General features: G+C 37.9%; 2 protein-coding genes across 2 annotated transcripts in view; one reads left to right on the top strand and one right to left on the bottom strand.

Annotated features, from left to right (window-relative positions):
* Positions 1-8,971, bottom strand: part of LOC135682852 (uncharacterized) — a 67,357-nt gene extending 58,386 nt beyond the window's left edge. Inside the window, exon 1 of the mRNA XM_089113533.1 lies at positions 8,619-8,971. Within this exon, the coding sequence (XP_088969659.1) occupies positions 8,619-8,726 (108 nt within the window). The 5' untranslated portion in view covers positions 8,727-8,971. The remainder of the gene's footprint in view (positions 1-8,618) is intronic.
* Positions 8,972-9,163: 192 nt separating this feature from the next.
* On the top strand, positions 9,164-21,951 carry LOC135682792 (uncharacterized). Its single transcript, XM_065197833.2, has 3 exons — positions 9,164-14,580; positions 15,743-15,961; positions 18,694-21,951. The coding sequence occupies exons 2-3, from the start codon at positions 15,745-15,747 to the stop codon at positions 20,979-20,981; spliced, it is 2,505 nt and encodes an 834-aa protein (XP_065053905.1). The 5' UTR covers positions 9,164-14,580; positions 15,743-15,744; the 3' UTR covers positions 20,982-21,951.
* Positions 21,952-23,119: the final 1,168 nt, after the last annotated feature.

The raw sequence follows: 23,119 nt of genomic DNA, 5'->3' as shown, positions 1-23,119 counted from the left end.
GTTCAAGTCCCCTGTATTCCCTCCTCCTCTTGCACCCTCAACGTGTACTCTATCATCAATGAGATTTGTTGTCTTGGTATTGGTTAGGTCAGCAAAAATATCACAGACTTTTTTCTTAGGAGGTTCCTTTGCAGGTAGGGGGTCAGTTGCTTTTTTGAGTAAGTGGATCGATCTTGGAGGTATATACTTCAGTTGATTGACATGAATAGTAGGACTGGCTTTGCCACTGGCGTCAACAAGCTTACAATTCAGATCTCCTATCAAGTGGGTGATTGTCCAAGGCCCCGACCACTTTGGTTGAAAACAACGTGAAATACCCCTTTTCTGAGGTGGGTTCCATAACATGACAGTATCATTGATCTTATAATGATGTTGGGTAGTTTTCTTATCGTACTGTTGTTTCATTCTTTCTCTGCTCTGGTTGAGGATACTGCGAACATTTGTAAAGGAGTTTTTAAGGCACGTACCGATGTCATTGGCAAAAGCTTGAGCCTGTTTCACATGGTGTGGAGCAGACTGTTGAATCTGTTGCTGTGGTGATTTATTAAACAGCAACGCAGTTGGTAAAGAAAGTTTAGCACCAAGAATAAGTTCAGCAGGTGTAACTTTAGTGCTATTATTAACACTTGAACGAATGGCGTAGACAGCTGATTGCAAGAACGTGTCCCAGTTACGGCCATGTTGATCAATTTGTTTCTGCACACAGGACTTAACTAGTTTTACCATTGCCTCAGAAAGGCCATCACCTTGTGGGTGGAGACGCGAAGACTTGGATTTACCTATACCCAAGATTTTGGCGACTTCCCGCATAACATTGCCATGAACATTTGAGGCACCATCACTGTGCAAACGTTGCATAATCCCATACCGACAGATCCATTGGTCGTGAATCGCTCTAGCAATAGTAGGTGCCGATATCTCTTTGAGGGGAACAACTTCAGGCCATTTTGTAAAGTGGTCGACCAGGATAAGAGCATACTTGAAACCATCTTGAGATGCAGGCAGAAAAGGTCCGGCTAGATCGTAGCAAACAAGTTCGAATCGTTCAGTAGACTGTATTGGCTGTAACTGATCTTTGTGGTATCCTTGAGGGGGTGGATTAAAAGAAGCACAAATCTTGCAACTTTTCACCCAGTTGATCACATCCTGTTTGGCATTGGGCCAGAAATAGTGTTCACAAAGGCGAGACCAAGTTCTGTCAACAGCAAAATGGCCAGAGGATGGGTGGTCATGGCAAAGTTTCAGGACGGTTCCACGTAAATCGTCAGGTACTACAGTGCAGTTGTGCCACTGCAAAATGCCATCCTCAGATACAGAAAGTTTATTGCGATATGGTTTTAAGGAACCTAGACGGCAGACATCAAAGTTTCGTTTATTAGAAGACATGTACTCGATTGCTGCTTGGATGTGTTGATCTTTTGCTTGGAAATCTCTGATTGCAGCCACTGTAATATTAGGTTGTAATTCTTCCAGTGAGTTGACACTGTGCATGCGACTGAGACAGTCGCTTATGGCGTTGTTCTTGGATGGAATGTGTTCTATTTTATAATTGAACTCTGAAAGTTGCAAAGCCCAATTCAGCAATTTTCTACTCTTAGGGTTGCGTTTGGATTGCAGGAATGAAGTTACGCGATTATCAGTACGCAAGAGAAAGGGTTTACCAAGAAGGTAGTGACGAAATTTTTCGGTAGCAAAAATTATAGCATGCGCCTCTTTCTCTACAATGTTCCACCTTGATTCAGTTTCATTGAACTTTCTGCTGGCGTAGGCGACGATGTATGTTTTGCCATCACTTGTGTTATGGGCTTTAAGACATGCACCTTCACCTCTGTCTGATGCATCGACTTCTAGGATGAAAGAGTCTGTACTTGTAGGAGCTCGTAAAACTGGTGCGGAAGAGAGAAGCTGCTTTAGTGCTTCAAAGGCTGCTTGAGCTTCAGGTGTCCAGACAAACGTTGAAGTCGGTTTTGCAAGTTCGTGTAGAGGAGCAGCAACAACAGAGAAGTGGGGAACAAATCGATCACAAAATTGTGCCATGCCTAAAAATTCCTTCAAGGATTTAGCATTGGATGGCACTGGAAAATCGGTGATGGACTGAATGCGAGCTGGGTCAAGGCGAATGTGTCCCTTGTCAATGAAATGGCCTAAATACGGCAAACTTGTCTGGAAAAATTTGCATTTCAAGGCGTTCAAAGTGAGACCAGACTGTCGAATTCTTGTTAAAACTCTGCGAACATTGGAGAGATGATCTGTGAAATCTAATCCTTTAATAACCACATCATCGTAGAAGGGTGGTAGAATACAGTCGCTTAAATCAGAAAATGTTTGTTCCATGGTTCGTTGGAACAAAGAAGAGGCCGGTTTGATACCTTGAGGCATAACGTTCCAGGTCCATTGACCAAAACCGTAACCAGGAGAAAAGGCAATGATCGGTTTGATTCTATCAGCACACGGAATTTGGTGGTAGCCACTGTTGAAGTCGATTGAGCTGACATATTGAGAGCCGCGAACAGAGTCAAGACATTGTTGAAGGGATGGAGAAGGCCAACCTGAATCTTTGATGGCAGGGTTGAGAAAACGATAGTCAACTACAAGTCGAAAACGATCGGTAACATCACAGCTATTTGAAACATTCTTCTTGGCAACAAGGACTGTAGCAGCACGATAAGGTGAATCAATATGTTCAATTAGGCCATGAGCTTTATAGTGTTGTAAAAGTTCCTTGACAATGGATTGTTGATGAAGTGGCACTCTGCGTAAAGGCATTGAAATGGGTGTCGAATGAGCCAAATCAAAGTCAAATTCTGTCACGTTGGTTTTGCCAATTTTGGTGTTTGATAAAGAGAAGACATCAGAAAACTCCATCAGTAAATTCTTGGCTTGTTGAAACTGCGAGGGAGACAAGTGGGTCAACTGTGATGTGAGAATCGTAATAGGATCGGAGTTTTGAGTAGAATTATCTGTGTCCTGAGTAGAGAGAAGATTAATTGTGTCTTTAGGAAGAACAGAGAATTCTTCAAAGTCATACGTCCCTAGAGCAACCTTGGTGCCCTTTTTGATGGTCTTTGCGACGGCAGAAGTATTAACAAGGACGGTGGGAACACATGAGTGTTGATGAGAAACCTTGTGTAAGTACGGAACAACCTTTACATGCAGACGTTCTTCAAAGGGTGCATGTCCATCAATCAGTGCAGTCGGTTCTGAAACTGGGCGGAATGCATGAAGGGAGGGCCCATTAGCAACTGTCTTAATAGTCAATGATTGTCCGGGTAGTATTGTGTACTTGTTCGGTGTTATGAAAGCAATGTTATCTTGAAGAGAAGGCTGAGAAGATACCAATACCATGGATTGATCTAGATGAAGGAGTTTCTTGGAGTTGTCAATGCCCCATTTGGTAAATTTATTTAGAAAACTCAAACCGAGAATGCAAGAATAAGGCAATGCATCAATAATCATAAATTCAACAATGTGAGATACAGCAGGATGCCCTACTACAAGAGGGGCTTTAATCACACCAAAGGGTTTCATTATTTGTCCATTTGCATCAAGCAAACCTGGGCCAGTATAACCCTGTAATGGTAGGTTTTGCAAGTAAGGACTGCCAGTGAAACATCTTTTGGCAAGACAGCATACGGTGGCACCAGAATCAAGCATCATTGGAATTTGCTGTCCATGTAATGTTCCTGTTAGCCAAAGCAAATTAGGTTCTCTCTGCAGAAAAGATTGTGATTCTTCTTTTTGGGGGGTCAATGAAGCATTGTCGGCTTTCCCAGTATGACCCTTTACTGGGGGCCCCAAAAGTTTCCCGACTGTTGAGGAAGATTAGCTTGCTGCTTGTAAGCTAGGCAATCACGTTGGATATGATTTAAGCCGTGGCAAAAATAGCACTGAATAGGTTGCCGTCCGTCTGGCCTTGCGTTTCGAGGCTGAAAATCCCTGCCAAAATTGCGTTGAAAACCATTGCGTGATTGCCGACGGTTGCTCTGCGGGGCAGAAAAAACAGGGGCACCATGCTGATGTTGAAGTTGCTGTGAGGGCCTAAACGGAAGTTGACGGTTGAGTGCATTGATTTGGTCTTGTTGTTCATCAAGCTTCCGCATTGTGAGTTGACTTTGTTGCTCAAATTTGGTGGACAAGGCAAGAATGGCGTCCAGTGTTGTATCAGATGGATTTGCAGCAGTTAAAACAGCATCAGAAGGTCCAGTGACAATAGCACCGTTGATTGTCGCAGATGGTAAGGAAAGATGAACTGATGCATCGCGGCAAGCCTTGAGCAAATCTTGGTGGGTAATTTTGTCATCATACGGGTTGGTGCAAAAGATGAATATATTTCTGCGAAGTGTATCAGAAATCCCTTGTAAAAACTTGCGTTTCACCGCATGGTTTATAATGTCAGTTTTGGCTTTTGGATTGGCGGCTCTGAATAACTGTAAAAGGTGGGTCATGAATTCTTCTTCACTTTCATCGATCTTTTGAATGCAGCGTTCGAATGCAGTCATGTGAGCTTCGCGATCGGTTTCTGAATCGAAAACCGCGGTGAGTTGTTCCTTAAGCTCGCTGTATTTCTGGGGACTGCCTTTCTCATCTTCAAATTGATCCAAGATGGCTTTAGCACGGCCATCAACACAAAGCATTAGAATTTGGCCAACCACGAGGTCGTCAGATTTCTCGGCAATAACACAACATCTGTCGAAGTTACGAAGCCATTGGTGCAAATTTATGTCCCCGTCGCCGGTGAACTTCTCAAGTTTTGAAAAAATTATGTTAAAGGATGACATTGTAAAATGATGTGGGTCAAAACGCTCCTGTCACCAGTGTAATAAACCAAATATTGAGACGTAAAATGACTTCAAAATATATTTATCTTCATCATAATCGTACATACAAAAAAACTAACTTACAACACGTGCTAACTGGAATAGAGGCTAGATATGATTTATGCACATATTTTAATACTATTGTCCACAGGGGATAACATGGGAATTGATTGTGCATTAGCAGAGAGTGTGCGTTTCAGCAGCTGAATTGCACGTTACCAAATGAACCTGCCTTGTACATTGGGCTCCCATCAGCAAACGATACTGCATTGAAAAGGTGAAACAAAGAACAGTCCCAGGTTTCAACTAGCGTCAAGAGAAACACGCCCGAGAAGCAAGAATGACATCTTCGCACAGTTTCAGGTTTTAGAAAATGAGTGAGACCTTATAAAATTTAAGATAAAACATTAATTCCTTATCAAGGGGTCTTTTGAAAACCAAAGAATTTTATGGAGGAATTGATTGAGAAGAAGGTGTAGGAAACAGGTTCCAGGTGCATTTTTCTCAGAAAGGCAACTTTCTAGAGGTGAAAAAAATACGACAATGCAAGAGACAGGCGGGGGAGTTTTGGATTAAAATTGGCAGGAGACTTAGGGATGGGGGGTGGGAATCTGGCTTGAAATGGGCAGGAGACATGCGGGGGAGTCCTCTGGACACCTTGAGTAAGAAGGGAAAATCTGATTAAAATGAAAGTTTTACTTCGTTCTAACAGCTCTACAAGAAAAGGTTGTTAAAAAGATGATTAAAATAAACTTGACAATACGACCTTGACCATAAACGGTTAAAATTAGCACACGGCCATCTGTGCTATTTCTCAGGACAAAGTCTTCCTCTAAACCGCACGAGCATGCTTACATGACAAGTCCACTGTCCTCTTAACAAATAAAGTGGCAAAATAAACATTGTGGGCTGTGTTCATTGAAGATCGAATCATAAGTCAATGGGAAAACACACACACACTTGACATATTGGTTTTCTATATTGTTTCGGAGACTTTTTGCGTTGTCAAGGCTTTGTATTATTGCTTAAAACAGATGTGATTTGTCTTTTGTTGTGATTCTCACCAAGGGCTAAAACGCTACAAGGGCTTTAGGAGTTGGCTGCTTCCTCCAATTCTTTTCTAAATGATTTTGAGAAACGTTTATGCAATCAAAGATACATAAAAACACATGAAAATGAAATGCAATCAAATCATGTTTCTTATTTTTGTCCAAATTGTACGATTTTCATATATTATTTTATGTGTCATACTAACAGCACGTCCTTTATGATAAAACAATTTTTGTAATTCTGACAGCAAGCCTTTGGAAACAAAAACAAAATTCAAACTTGATTATAACTGATATAGTTAATAGCAATGAAAATTGTTACTTTTGTGAAAATATTCCATATTTCACAAACATTTTGTGGTCATGGGCCAGAAAAATAAAAAAGATGGAAAAATATATCCTTAATACTAGCAAATTGTGCAAAGAGAGGACAATTGCAACAGGTCATCCATGTCAGTAAAATTATGTTTTATTTAAAAATTAAGGTAAAAAATAGAAACAAATCCATTAAATTATAGATTATAGATATAAAGCCATGTGTCATTAATTTTGATGACAATGATATTCTGGAAAATGACAGGTCCACGCGACCATCTTTGTGTGAGTATTATCTATTTGCTGGGAAATGTGACATTCATAGGGTTGAAGGCCATGAGGAAGGCCCATGAAACAGTATAAAAAAGTACCAATCCTAAAGTCTGTCTTTTTTTCTCAGAGGAAGGTTTTAAAAGCCATGGGAATTGTCTGGAAGACATATAAATCCTTTTTTGAGCCTTCTCTGGATAGAGGCCAAAATTCTGAAGGGGGTTGTTGGGGAGCAACTGTCCCTAAACCTGACTGAGAACTGGCCACTCCAACAAAAACTCAGTGCATTTTTCCCAGCATTTAAATACTCAATTACTTGTCTTGAGACAGAAAATCATAAAGAAGCTTATTTCTAGACTGCTTATATATTGGTTCAAAGAATTAGCCAAACTTCAAAGGATATATGCATCCTCAAAATAAACACATTGCATATTTCTAAAGTAAATATGACTCAAAATTCTCAGAGCCAAGTTCTAGTATTTAGGCTAAATTCTGAGAGAAGCACTGATCTTGCAAAACAACTTTTGTGATGAAGCTTCACTTACACCTAGTCATAACAAAATGTTGAACCAACCAAACAATATATCTGCCAGATTCAATATCATCACAATGTGAAAAACCTCACACATACAATAAACTTCCTGCACAAATAAATAATTTTTATTGCTCACATGAATAACACCTACAAGACATTACCTGGGACAAACACTTGGTCAAATATTGGGGGGGAGCCTATTGTTTTAATAAGATGACTTCACATTTCTCATTATTTTAGAATACAAGACCATTGTCCTTTAAAGTATTAGGGTTGGTGGCCCCCCTTGTCCCCCAAGTGTCTGCCACTGGACAATACTTCGTTAAAATAATATGAATTCTGTAGCAAAATGGGGACAAAGTTGTATACCTCCCCCCTCAATTAAGCAGAAGATTTCATTGTTGATAAAGTCTAAGTTCAGCGATATGCTATTGAAAAACCATAAAAATAACTTATGTTCAATTATTTTTCAAAATGGATTGTCTTCCAGCATTCTGAAGCTTGTGGTCACAAGAAATTTCTGGTAAGCCATTTGACCCTTACTATCTAGAACTGCACTACTTGATTTGCATTTACTCCTTTTAATCCTACCACCATGCCTACACTACTGTCCTTCAGCAGCGTACAGTCCTTTTCACTTTAATCATCAATGATAAGTGAATCTGGGCAGCTGAAAGAGGAAGCTCTTTTGCAGAAAATTAGCTTTGAGCAATGCAAAGCTCTTTAATCCCAGTTTAAAATAGGTTAACTGCAGTTTAGATTGAGCATCTAAGAAGCTCTTAAAGTGTTGACATATTCAACTCCAGTTCTGCTAGTGACATGGAATTTTCAATCTAACTTTCATTTCAGTAGATATAGGAAAAAATTGAAAAAGTGGAAAAGTTGATGACAGAGTATAAAACAAGCAATGATCATAACTTTTAAATCGTAGCTTTTTTCTGATATGGTCTGGATTGGCTAGTATAATTTACAGAACATTAGAAAACTTTCCAAGAAAGAAAACTTTCTAAGAAAGAAATCTTTCCAAATCCAAAAAAAGAAAGTCTTTGTCCTCAACCAGCTCTATCACAATCTTTCTTTTATTCATAACGGACACTAAGAAGATAGTGTTTTGATCAAAATTTTACTGAAATCGATGAAATCGTATCAATTCTATTCGCTCATTTCGGTAATTTAATCCCAGCTCAATTAAAAACACGCCAAATAAAACTTTTAAGAATTGATTTCTTTAGTCCTACAAATTGACAGGTACCCAGCATTTGTGGTATTTTGAGATGACAAGCAGGATGAAGACATTCTAAGATGTAGCAACGACCAAAGTTGATTAAACTGTGGTTGGTCACAAATTACTGAATTCCGCAGATTTTCGAAAGTCTGAAGCCCGCTTTTACGAACTTCATGACTGCAAAATGCCGACTCACTGAACAACAAATTACAAATAGGCCTATTGTTAAACTGAACATCTTAATAACTATGAGGCATCGTATCAGTTTAAAGAAATTATAAAATAAATTCAAAATTATTGATGAACTTCAAGTAACTCTTGACAGTTTTGGTGACAACGTGCAAAACTAACCTTCGCCTTCTTTAAAACAAATAGTACTCCTAAACAATTAAAAGAGTTTACTTTACCTCGACAACATCGTCACCAAATTCACCATTTAATGAGTTAGCCATCCTTCCATTCCTGTCAAAAATTCCAGAACTTTTGCAAGGTAACACGGCTTTCCCACTTAACATCCAACGTAAGTAAACAAGTCGCTCCTCGCCGTCCTAATCTTCATTTAATGTCGTGCTTCAAATTTCCCGCAAAAAATTTGGAAGACAAAAGGGTTACTGTTCCTTTTGTGAGGCTTATGGTAATCTGCACTTGGTTTGCTACCCTTTGGTAAAAGATACAATCTCGGTGAATTTTATAATCTATCATCTGGCCAGCTTTTTTGGAGATTTAACATCTTGCTGAATGTCACATAAACGTTGAACAGAAAGTGAACAAAGATTTCTTACAGGTGCTTCCTTGTCATATTTCTCAAGCAGACATGACAATCCAAAGATATACTTGCTATCTGATAAATTGGTAAGAAATTTCTTCAACTGAATTAATATTCATTGAAGAGACTTTGTTCACTGGCCTAAGAGAAATGAAAGTGTAAATAAAATTAAATCAGGAGCTGTCTAGAAACATACCTATATTTTTTTAAATTCGCTGCCTGTTGTGCTCCTTCCAGCCTGTTGTGCTGTCATCCCAAAATAAATCTCAACAAGAATTAAACGTACTTTGAGAGAATCGTCAATTAGCTTAATCATTACCATAATTTCAAATGGTGTTCGAGCAGCTGCAAATTAATCATGGTGTCAACATATGGCACACACTATTTATCTTCGAACATTTTTCGACAAGAGGTTTCAAATGCTTGCAAGATGAAATTATTATTTCATCTTGATGCTTGCAGCTCAACATTTTAGATATCGGTAGTAGATCAAAAGTTGCAACTATCGCCCTGTAACCTAGACCAAACAAGCAATGCTAAATTGTTCTTATAAAACGTTAAATAGGGCTGTAATTCCAGGGAGGCCATGAAAAGTAGCCCATTTCTGCTTTTGCATTGTTTTTGCGACATTTTGTATATGTGGCCCCCTTCTTTTAAAAGGCATTACACCCTTGAGTGCTATTAAATGAACTCAATATTGATACCAATAATATTGTCAATGTTGTAGGATATTTTGGTTATTTTGTAGTGGGATATAGAGTGACAGGTACCTCTGCGCGGCAGCTGTTATTATCAGCTTGAGAAATATGACATTAATTAAATACCATACCAACTCGATACCAACTGTGTGCAACCTAGCGCCTGTAACTGGGGTCTTTATTTATATGTGAGAAAAAATAAGCATCTCATTTTCTATCGCCGTTGTTTTAAAAAGCAAGTAGATTGTTTCGCAGTTATATTTTCGAAAAAAAGTAATGTTTGGCAGCAAACTCTACGGAAGCATTAATTGTCTTGATTATATTTATCAGATTAAAAACTTCAGTTATTCGGTTCAGTTACAATCTCCATGACTACAACCATAGAGGTTAATTCGCTCGTTTCTTCATCTGTGAAACGATACATTTCAGTAGATTAAAGTAGTCAAGTGCCCAGTTGAGATTCAAATGACTCTTAATGACTTCTTAAAAACTTTTTCCTAACATTTTAGTTACCGACACCTCTACGGCAAATTATTGCCCCCCTGAGATATTGTTTGTCACGTTTGTCACATTAAATGAGCCATTTTCTCCTTGTCGTCCTTGTACGAGAAAACAAATTTCGCCTTGGCAGAATCATCCATTGAAAGATTACCAAATCTCTTTTAAAAAAGAGGATTAAATCTAAAGTGAATGATGAAATCAAAGATTTCATGTTTTGAAACCGAAAAAGTTACCAATGAATGGTGGATATAAAGAGCAGAAGAAAAGTGAAAATATTTGGATTAAGAACACAAACATTGCAAGGCCTGGGTTTATTTAGTGAAAATTGAATCCATGAATTAATACAAAAGGTAAAGCTAACACATGAGCGCCTTATGTAGACGTAAGGCTATTTCGGCCCCCCTTGCCCCTTTTGTCACAAGGCAACAGGGATGGTTTACCGTCAACGCTCCTCTCTCCGGCGTCCCTGTATGAAGGTCTGAAGGGCTAAGCATAAAGAATTCTGAAGCCAAGCTCATTCTGGACTAAGCTCATTTGTTTCTTCGTAATATCAAATGCTCCCTAACTTAATCATCCCCTTTCATTTCTCTCACCTTTTCTGTGAAACATTTGTTTTTCACTTTCTGTGCAAATTAGTAATACAACACAGGTTAACAAACCGAATTATTGTATTCATACAAATGTGAAAAACATTTGCTAAATTTGTCTCCTGTGATGAATGAATCCTCTTATCTATCCTTTGCACTCCAGATATAAGGACACAAGACGTCCCACAAAAAGGTCAAAATTGGCAACAAATGAGATCAAAATTGTTTAGCTAAAGTTGAGGCTTTTCATTTACAATACTAACTTAATAGCTTTACCAGTCCTTCTCTCCGGCTTCTATTTTGAATTTCAACGATTAAAATAATATGGAAAACCCAATTTTTGAAGCTTTCCATGTTTTCCCCAAAACATGCGCAAAAAGTGACCTATAGAATCAAAGTTTGTTGTTAATTGTAAAAAGGAAAAATCGATTCCCTCAAGGATGCATTTAAAGGCTGGGCCCACCAAACTTTTATAGACAAAAAGTTTCGATATATAATTGATTGTCGATCTATTTGGGGCTTCATCTTGATGAAAGTGTGCCTTTTTTAAAATAGCCGCTATCACAGTCTTACTTACCCCAAGCAAAAATATAGATTTGAATGTAACATAAATGTTTTACGAACACTCAATAAACAAAACATGAAATTATAAGCTAAAATGCTACTGTTCTTTATCAATTTGATAGTTCTTCTTATTCAACAAATTCTTCCTTTGCTCTCTATTTTTGCTATCTTTCCTAATTTCATTGTTCTTAGCATTTAGATTAAAAAACATTATTTGGCAGTATCTTAACGGACTGTCTTTTAGCTTTTGCAAAAACATAGGACTCTGGCTCGAATTCTTTTCAGAGCCCAATCTTCTGCTTTACGAAAAGCATCATTTTTCTATCATATTTAAAATGACGTTTTGATTCAAGAACAACTTAAAAGCTTTGGTATTGACAACATTTGCAGTATAAATCTCACTATAAATGCAATCAAACTTTCGATAAGAACAGTAACTTAGGTAGGTCAAGTGATTGCTGAAAGATATTAGCTAAAAAGAAACATCAGAAAACAGTGTCTTCTGATGGTTTAGCAAAATTCTCTTTGATATGTCAATTTGAAAGTTTTTAAAACTGTGAATGCTCTACTTTTAGAGATAAATCTGCCCAAGAACGATGAATTATGCTTTGTTATAATTCTGTTTTATGTACATTTTAGTTGAAAGATACTTCAGATCTTTATGAGGTGTACTAGTTTTGCTCTTTGTAATAAAATTTGTTTCAACATATGTATTGCGAGCTACAAAAGATTTTCCAGATACATATGCAAAATGATTCAAGCTTGAATCTACCTCAAACATAAAAATGACTATAACATAGTGTTTAGAGTCAAGTTAATTCTGATGACATAGGTTCAGTGGTCAAATGGTTGCGCCAGGGGGTGGTATTGGGGAGTAATTACCAGCCACTGTTGTCAAAACATGCTTCACATATTTCAAAAATACGTAAATAGAGGTAGGTGATATCTTTTAAAGATTTGGGTAAGAAATGACCCGTGGTTTTGTGGGTACCACCCAATTTCATCTTACTCTAATGCAGCTGGCGCTGCCATTGCATAAAGTAATATAAAAGCCATGGAGTATGAAACTGCGATTAAAATTTCGTTGCATTCTGGTTTAAGTCTTGTTTCATGACCAAACTGGCCGCATGACGTATAGGAAATTATAACTATTCCTGTTTGATCAAAAGTTGCTTTTGACAACAAAAGTAATCATTGATCGACAGTCCAACAACAAAAAGTCTCTCTAAGTACCTGGGCCAATATAAAGGGAATAAAATATTGAGATAAAATACGTTTATAGAATAGAAAAATAACATTAACAGGCATAGTATCATTGATGTTTTTGTCTCAAGGTTATATCTATGCCTAATTTCGGCCTATTTGCGGCTGACCCAATTAATGTCGGTTTTTATACCCAGCAGTATTATCGCCACAAAAACCTCAATTAACGCCAAAGGAGGACCGCCAGTTAGAACCGACAAGGCAACATTATTTTCAAGTCATGCAAAGCATTGAGCATCAATTATTTTTATAGATGCAGTATTTATTCATGGAACTTACCTGGGTTCTAGGAGCGTTGCATAGGGTAAGGGTGTGCAAAGAAGGGGTGGAAAGATGCAGAGGAGAAAAGTCTAACACGACCTCCGATTTAATCAGCGACTACAGAAATGCCCAAGAAGAAAAGAGCGCTAAAAGAAATGACATTGAAAAAGGGGAAAGAAACAGGACTCTTTTTCTTGTGCCCCTTCCTCTAATTATTTTCCTCGCGTTTACGTTGTATAAAGTCTTTACACTAAAGGGAAGGATACGACAAATAAATAGTATTTTACCACGGAATATATGGCTTTTTTAGTGCTAAATTAAAGCTGATTTAAGAACTGGGGATATATTATTCATCATCTCCTTGTATTTCAAAGTAACCTGGTATTTCATCAACATCGTCATAATCATCATATATTTTTGCTGAAGCAGGTTATTTGTGGCTACAATACTGCAGATGTGGACCTACTATCTACTAAAAAATGTAGTTAAATAGGGAGCTAATTTTACAATTTATAAGGAAAATGAAATTAAAGCATATTTCCAAAGATTGGCATAATAAAATAAAAATCTCTAAAAATGCACATAATTGTCACTTCTAAATCGTGTTGTTGTTGTCCTTTTTCCGAAAGTTGTATTGTTTATTTCTCTTTCAATTTCTTTAGCTTTTCTTTGAATGTACTTTTACTCTTTATATCTCGTCTTCATTACTTAAACTATTCCATAAAATTGTACCTCTGAATTTCAATTTCATGCTCTCTTTCTCTGTTCTTGGTCTTTGTAATATCAGCTTATTGTTACTAAGACGTTTGTTTATTTCCACTCTCATTGATACAGTCACTCATGATAATCAACATGCTTTTTTACACAGATAACTTAAGGTCTGCCAGCCAGCTGTCTTAACAATTTCGTCATCCCATAAACTAGGTCCTTCACAGTTCTCGCTGCTCTGGCATTGATTGGCAGTTGCAGTGCTTATTTCAGCAATGTTTTTATCTAGGCCTTATCTAGAGCAACTTATCAGTCGATCGATCTTCCACTCAAATAATTTTCAAACGCAGATATAACTCATTTTTAACAGAATACAGCATTGGAGCAAACAATGACAAAACGTACTATATAAAATGCAAGAAGCAGACACATTTGGTAAATTATTGGATCAATTTACAAATTTGCCCCCCCCCCCTCTCCTTCACTTTTCATTCGCCCTTCCCTGTACTTGGGATGATTGGAGGTGTGGCTCGCGCAATTCTCAGCAATTTTCATTATTAAAAGTTTACAACCAGATTTTCTTCATTCTACGACTCCGCATTTTGGGGGCTAGTCTACCCCTGTGTCCCATCAAGTACCCTTATCTTCCACCGCAAAGATTGCAAACTAGTTGTCACTTTAGCTATAACCTTCATTACCTCCACCCAGCATTACGAACAAAAGCTCGTTCATCAAGAAACCTATGTGATCGCCCTTAATATGTCATGTCGGTCAGCAAAGATAAATAATCCATGCTTGTAGGGTCGGAGCGCTTTTTCTAACAGCGGATATTCCGTTCATCAGCGGTCACCAGCAGGCGACCAGCGCGGCAAAGCCCCTGCGGGTTACCTTTGGCGAACCGTGCAGACCGTGTACTATCACGCCAAGCTGCCGTCGACAACAATCATTACACGGGCCGATAAAAACATCGTATATTGCAACAACTACAGTTCTCCACGGACAAGGCAAACCAATGCACAAGGTAAATTGTTTTTAAGTTTCTTTAAAAGTCAACACGATTACATCATTATAAATGTGAGAGGCAAAACGTGGTCCTGCCTAGGCCCTCCAAAGCTTGTGGGTACTAGCTAATAATCCATCCAATGGACCGAAATTGCCTTGTCATCCTTCCCTTCAAAAGGGCATCATTAGATATTTTGCTAAATTTTGTGTTTATACAGTCCTTATGGTAAGCTTCAAGTATGTTTCAAGAAATTTTGGAACAAACTGACAGCAACTCCTGTAGAGCCAAACTGATACCGTTTAATTTGATCGCGACAAATCTCCCTAATTTTTGGTCGACAGGAAACGTTCCGCATGCGATAGGTTATGTTTTTGCTCAATTTGCTCAAAATATTTGAAAACTCTCTGATTTCTTCAAATTTTTATCAGTGAACCTTGGTTTTTTATCTTCCAAGGCCAAGACATTTTCAAACCGTCTCCAAGGTACAGGGGAAGACCCAGGTCATCTAGTGTTTTGTCTAAAATTTTCGTATTTTCATAGAAGTATCTTGAATTCCAATTTTTTCGTATTCAATCAAGATATCAGGTTTCAAACTGTAAATAATGTATTATTTACATGAATATTAATAGGCTGCTAATGTGTTTGAAGTGGCCTAACAGCATCTTATTTGGCGTAAAGATCAATCAAAATTAATTAGTTTAACTACATTGGTGAATTTAGAATAATAATCGAAGACTTATCTGAAACTCTACCTGTTGAGTAAGAGAATTTCTCAGAACAAAAACGACTAACCAGCTTATCAAAAATTCTAGACTGTACTATCATATTTCAAGTTGTTCAATTAAAGTGCAAATTTTTTTGGCCGCCAGGTCCTTCATATTAGAGTTTTTTATTCCTTTGATCTTGATTTGACTCAGTTATCATCATCTTTTGTTTGAATGGTCTCCCTATGAGTCAATGTTTATTTATTGTTATTTATAAAGTACATTGTTGTCTTCTGAGTGGTACCAAAATCTTTAGAACAATGCCCCTTACCACTTGCATTGTAATTAAATCTTTTAGGTAGAATTGATTCAGAAAATTTTTGTTCAGTTTGTGGTTTTTTATCATCCTGGTTTTTTCGTCTCTTTTGTTCCATTTTAATAAAGGCTGGATTTTAACAACAAATTTTCTTTCCCAGATATGGAGCCTCATCAGCATGGTCTGATAAAACAAAGAATAGATTCTGAAGATCTGTCAGATATTTACTCTGCAAGTGAGAGGAAGAAAGGCTCCAGAGCACCATGGACTTCTCAGGACATGATATCTGCAATGTTACTTGTGAAACAAGGAATGTCTATAACAAAGGCAGCCCAGAGTTTGAATATTCCAAGAACAACCTTGAGGGACAGGGTTACAGGTATATATGTTTGTTAAATACATACTAGTGTTTTCCTGCAAATGGACTTATGAATTATTTTTTTGTCCATTGCTTTATATGAATACAGCTACAAATGAATGAATTTTTGAAAGTAAGAAAATTCAATTGCCTTCCATAATATTTTCAAAAAGAATTTGTGGAAACAAAACTTTTTGCTTTACAATCATATCTGCCATTTGACAACTCTTGGTGCCATAGAAAATCTCAGACAGTTATTGTTTGTCAGAAATATGTGTGACCTGATTCATTGCAGGAAAATTGTGTATTAAAAAAGGTATTAGAGGCCTCAATTTTGAATTTGCTTTGGAATTTTGTCTGAAATAATTGTAGATGTAAGTTAAATTTAACTCTATGTGTTAATTTGGTGTAGCTTATTTTGAAACATTATATATGATGAATATTTCCCTTGGTCCTCCTGAAAAGCATTTCTGGTGGTGCTAGCATGCCCAAATAGCTAAACAAGTAAAATATAGAAGGATTTGCTGGTCAATTCACCTCATAGAACTTCTGCCAGATGAAAAATATCCTATTATAATTTTTTTGGTTGGCAATGATGATTTTCCCACAGGTCACAAATATTAAATGAAACACATCAATTCAAATCCATTATCCATTGTCACAAATTCGTCCTGCTTAAAGACAGGACAGCAGAAACTTTGAGAAACTGGACGAAAGTTAACAAATGCAGCAAGTATGAATCTTGTGGGTGCACTCATGGCAGTTGAGCAGGGGTCATGGCTGTCCCTATTTTGTCATGTCTCAGTTGCTAGTGTGCTAGGGGCCTATATAGGATAAATTGATGTTTACATATATCTAAGTGAATGGTCTGAGCTAAAGGGGCGATTCTAAACATTGATTGGCAGATAATTCTGCAGATAATTCCTTTTTAGGATGTTTTCTCCAGACCCTGAATGACATCCTTTTTAATTTTTTATTTGTTTTTTCCCTTTTGCACTTATGATTGTGGCAGTCTTTTCTATCGTTCCAAACTATCTATGTAAGCAAGAGGTTTGTTATTGTAGTGTAACTGAATATAAAAGTTTTTCATTATTATTAATATTATTATCTTCAGTTTGTTTTTGAATTATTCTCTTAAGAGGCCGAGACCAAACTATGGTCCTAAAGCTTAAAGCTCGTTTTCAGGTTAGAGATAAAGCTCTCTTCAGGATATGTGATGTTCCTAGCAAGACTATCTTTTGGATTTCTTTGATGCTGATCTTTCCAGGAATCTTTGATACATGTTCATTCATACGTTTTCTTACAAGTCCAAGGGCTCCGATTATGACGGGAAAAACAGTTGTTTTCATCTGCCACATTTTGGTAACCTCCATCTCAAGATCTTTGTATTTTGATAACTTTTCTGTTTCTTTGCTTGCAACATTTCGCTTAGATGGGAGAGACATGTCAATGAAAATGCATTTGTTTTCCTTCTTGTCTTTGATTATAATGTCTGGTCTGTTTGCAGTAATCTCCTTGTCAGTATGTATTGGCATATCCCACAATATCACCACATCCTTCCCTTCTACGACAGTGCTTGGTTTATGTTCATACCATCTAAAGGGCACCTCAACATTGTAATATTTACATATCTTCCAATGCATGTAGATTAATGCCTTGTCGTGTCGTTCAAGGTATTCCCTTTTTGCCAGAACAGGGCATCCTGATGTGATGTGCTCTATGGTTTCATCATAGTCACGGCACAGTCTACACTTTGGGTTTGTTCCGTCTTTCATGATCTTATTCCGGTAGTTGTTCGTGGCAAGGCTTTGGTCCTGTGCTGCAATAATAAATCCTTCTGTTTCCCCTTTAGACTGGAACTTTTCAGCGATTTGTAAACGTTTTCTTTATTTGTATCTGATCTGTTTGCTCTTTCAGGATATTGCCCATGCATAGGCTTTGCCTTCCAGTTCTCGCTAATGGTTTCCATAATTCTTTTTTTGGCGTGATATAGTGTTTATTATGATTATGACTATTATTATTATTATTATTATCATTTTATTACAAAGAAAAGGTTTTAAGGATCTTGTCCAGTCTTCAAAAAGGTTGCCTACCTCTGCCCTATATTGTCTGACAAAAACGTGCCAGTTTGGAATGTGTTCACCTTTCTGTGCTATCTTGAAAATTTGAAGAACAATAGGCTTAAAAAATTAATGTTTCCAGAATTTTTATATTAAGTCTAAAATGGCAAGAATTACCAATTTCCCATACGCATATGATGACGTGATCAACACTTTGACATATGTTTCTAACATATAGAATATATGTTTCTAAGCATTTTTGTTCAGTTTTTCACACTCTTTCGATTGATGTTTTTTCAAATTTGACTATTTTCAATTTTTTGAGGCCGTTACTATTTACGTCATTACGTCATCGATCACGTGATACCTGGGGATGATTTGTTTTGGACACCATTAAAAATTTTAATATATTAGCCCAAGGTAATAGAAACAAATAGAAAACCTCCGGTTACCCTCTCCGCCACTTTGTTGGGAAAAATTCCCTGTCTATATTTAATTGATAATGCCAAGCTTGCCGGTAGACGAACTTTTGTGGCAAGGAACAGCTTCATTTCTCATTATTTCCATACCATTATTTTGTGGTGTTGTTACCCCCAGAATATCACACATTTTTCATATTTGACACACTAAAAAGTTTATTTACAATATCCAAACAATAGTAAGTGTTTTTGATTTTGCCTTTGGTGTGTTTAGGGAAAGTAAGAAGTGCAAAAAGAGCAGTTACCACCTCAGCTTTAAGTGCTCAGGATGAAAGGGCGCTGATAGACTACTACAAAATCATGAGAAAGCAAGGATATGGAAAAGCCAAAGATATGATCATGTACATGGCAGGGAAGACAGTGAAGAAGAACGGAAACGTTTCAGGGGAACCCTTTCCCAGTACAAAGTGGTGGCAGTCGTTTTGTGCAAGACACAATCAACCGTTAGCAAATGAATCAGAGGAATTTTACGGAATGCAAAAACAACGAGTGAGGGATATGTTGCTTAGTAATTGCACGCAACAACTTTTTGATGGGCTAACATCGAATAAATATGGTATAAATTTTCTAGAACATTCTGAATTGATTTTCAGTTGTAACGAGAGTTCTTTTGACTTAAATGATATGGCAAAACGGTTTAATCAGTATAAATCGGAAATGGGGAAAACTGGCCAAGAAGCTTGTGAAGAAATGAATACTGATGCAGGAGATCATGCAGTCTCGCGAGTTGATGGTAAAATTTCAGTATCTTTAGATAACGACACGAGAATGTCAAAACCACGTGAAGTCTCGGTGATTACTTGTGTGAATGCACTAGGCCAATCTCTTCCACCTTTGTTTATCCACATGTCAGACAATCGGGACACGCCCAGGGGAAACTTCGAGAAGTATGCTCAAGATCGACTTGATGATGATTTTTTCCTCGTATGGTTTCATGACATCTTTCTGCAGAATCTCGCGAGACGCGGGCCTTGTATTCTAATATACGATGGCCAAAATTGCTTAGTAACGCGAGAAATGTTAATGGCTGCCTCTGTAAATGACGTCATAATGTTTTGTATCCCAGCCGTTTTATCTCAAGAGCTCCAGCCTATGGATCTTTCACTTGACGGGGTTTTTAGTGAAACTTGGAAGAATGTCGCTGTTAACCATGAGCCTCATAATACTTTTATTACTAATCAAGCTTTCACAGAAATCTTTAAAGAGTTCTGGGGTAATGTCTCAAGTGAAGTTGTTGTCACCGATCGATTCAAATCTGTTGGAATCTTTCCGTTTTCTCGCCAGAATATCACCACAGCAAATTTAAACACAGTCTTTGAAGGTGATGACTTCGGCCCTGAAAGACTGAACCCAATTTTAGGCCCTGATCCGGATTTAAACTTGCAGGGAAGAAGAAAAGATAGCTTAGTGAATATAGCGATGAAAAACCCGCGAAGTAATCTTGGGAATTTCGACAAGCATGTGGACGGAAATCAGAATTTCGTGCGGCCGAGCGGTAGGATAACAAGGCCAACGATGAGCATTTTGAATCAGCCTCTTAATGATCCTCCAATCATCACACAGATGATGAACGATGAGGATGAATTCCGGGAAGATTTCCCAGAAATTTCGAATTCCACTGATGAGTTCTCCTCCTGTAGCGACGAGGGAAGCTCAAGTATGGTTGCCCTGAGTTCAAGTGTCACAAGCCTGCCGAATTCAGGACCTCAAAAAGGTTCTTGTGACAGTTTACCCGGGGTATCAATGGAACATGTGATCTCCCCAACAATGGCGCCGCAGAAACGACTTCATATGCCCAAAGTAACGGAGGTCAATTTATACGACAGACACTTACTATCGCCCCCTGCCTCTGTAAGGAATCCTATGGCTCAGTTTCAACGAGTTATTCACACTGGGCCGGGTACTCTATCGCGTAAACGACCGAGTCCATATGCTGAGAGCAGGCCAAGCGCACCAAAGGCTTACCCATTGTCAGGAGTGTCATTACGGTATTCATCGCCTGATATTCGTTCGGATGCATTCATCCGCGGTCAGTCCAACATTGCAGAACTTCGTGCCTTGGAAGAGGTGCTTGATCCAGTTAGGAAAGCCAAGTTTCAAAAGGCTTTTGACGACGGTCTGGATGTCACAGAAGACTTCGATCCGCTGTTTCAGTTATGGAAGTCTGTAAAGCTTAGGTTTATTCAAAACCCAGGGCGGGTTGAGCATAACCCACATGCCTGCCAGATTAATCAAGTTTCGCCAAGCATAATCGAAATAGCCCCAAAGACGACTGGCTCTGCAACTTCGGCTGATACTCGACTAACTTCGCACCAGACTAACTCCAGTTGCCAGTGCAGTGAAAACTTTCGAACGATATTAACGCCGGCGGGAAATCTCTCCGTTAACAGAAACGCAACTGTGATTGTCATAATGCCAGAGAAACAGGGTGCTCAAGAGGAAACAGCCACTGGTGAAAGTGCCAATGGAAGGGACCAGGGTAGTTGTAGCACCTCTGTGTAGCATGAATGTTAATTAGGAAATTCATAATTTATTAGAGGTAGAAAATTTTATAAACAGGATTTATAATCTTTCCATATTTCACCGTATCTGCAAAGTTGTAGGATGCGGATATTTGTGAAGAAAATTACGTTTATTGTTAGTATTATCATGTCTCAAGCACCCAGTGCATTAGCGATTGCCTGAGGATACTTAAGAAATTGAAATTGTAATCTTTTAGCAAGTATATATGCTCGCTGTCAAGTTAGAATATAAATAGTTGTCTCGATAAGTTATCAGAAACTTTGATCGTTCCGTTACAATTTCAATTCTCCCCCGTTTTGTATCTCAATTTGACCGTTTATCGCTCCCTCTTCACCCTTTTATCACAACCACTCAACCCTTTTTTTAAGAAGTCACAACCACTTTAAAGTGCCCCTTTCTTGCCTCATGTTTTTTTCAAAACTCGCTTTTTTTTTAGTTATGGTATTTGTGTACCAGTATTTTATGACTTTTATTGAGAAATTGTGTATTTATGTTCGAATTTTGTTTGAAAGTTAAGAGGTGACTGAAAATTCACGTTGTGGTAACTTTTGTAATCAATGCTTTGACAAAACTTTCAAGAACTTTGACGTTTACCCGGGACCGTTTAGATAGATGACCCTCTAAGGGTAAGATGTTATGACCATAAAGGGGTAGAATATGACGGTCCTATTAGGGTTTGAGATGAATGGCTGGTTGTTTAGGTTAAGGAGTGGGGATTATAGGGACAACCCTTTGCGAGCAAGGGTGGCATGATTCTCGTGGATATATTGTGGGGTATGGCAATGATGAAAAGCTAGGGGACATTGTGGTTCTGACATTACTGTCATTAAAGTGTGTCAATTGCAGGGGTTTCAAATTTTGTAATAGCTGAAGATAACTATGTCAAAACTAAAGCTTAATTACACGACAAATGTAATATACTTTTAAAATATTGACTTAATTAGTTGTTCGTAGAGGCTCTCCTCTTTTGCTTTTGCCCTACTTTTTGGTATCACAGCTTCCTTTCAGCTGAAGTACTATTTATTTACCTACCATTTGGCTCCAATGGTACGTAAGTCTTTTATGACGTCATAAGTGATATTTCTTCGAGAACCTGGCTCTCAGTCGTTTCCTCAAGCACTTTTGATAATGTAAGGAAGATAAAAAAAGTTTGCGTGTCGAGACCTGAATGCTTAACATGTAAAAGTAAAAGTGTTAACATCCTAACATTTTGACTACACAGCGGTCTTGGGATTGGTCTAGCGGTGTAACCAAAAGATGTCTCTTTTTTATAACTATACATACACAATCACATAGTCCGCTCCAAAAGATACCTCTTATAAGGAAAATTAGACCTATTGGTCTACTAACAACACTTTCAAAATTATTTGAAAAAACAATAGAGCTCCAACTCTCGCCCTTTCTTAAAAAAAAAGTCTCAAATTTGTTGTGCCATTAGAAAAAGCTTTTTTTCGAAGTATGCTCTTTTTTAGACTTTTTAATGACTAGAAAAAGGCTAGAAAGCAGAAAATACATCGATGCTATTCCTATGGACTTATAGAAATCTTTGACTGTCTACCTAAAAGTCTTCTTTTTGCAAAACTACTTGCTTACAGAGTAGAAAGAAGCTCTCTATTGCTTATACAAAACTTAGTCACCGGCAGAAAGCAAAAAGTCGTAGTTAAAGGACACAACTGCACCTGGGGTAGGCTTGGACAAGGAGTACCGCAAGGGTCGCTACTTGGTTCCCTGCTCTAATACACTTATATTTTTATTTCTAATACACTTATAATTATATTTTTTACTACCTTGATAATGGATCACTGTGCAATTTTGCCGTTGACAACACACTTTCTGTCACTGCAACGAATGCTGAACTGGTACAACTTACAGGCCCTTAAAAAAATAAACACCAATAAATGCCTAGGACTAAACGCAAAGAAAACGGGGAGTGAACACAGGTAAACGAGATAGGGTTCAAGCGTATTCAAAATGTGGAGTTCCTCTGTGGCCCCTAATCAAAGTAACTAAACATTTGCATTGATATAGCCAGAAATGGGTATAAGAATCAGCTGTTTAACAGGACCTCTGAGAAGTGGGGGCCGGGGGGTCGTGATCCCCTCACTTTTCTGCAAAAC

Source organism: Rhopilema esculentum, chromosome 17 (assembly GCF_057945365.1).
Source record: "Rhopilema esculentum isolate cy_ngs chromosome 17, ASM5794536v1, whole genome shotgun sequence".
In the NCBI taxonomy this organism is placed as follows: Eukaryota; Metazoa; Cnidaria; class Scyphozoa; order Rhizostomeae; family Rhizostomatidae; genus Rhopilema; species Rhopilema esculentum.
The sequence above is the reverse complement of the archived record's forward strand: the minus strand, read 5'-3'. Positions and strand labels throughout refer to the sequence as shown.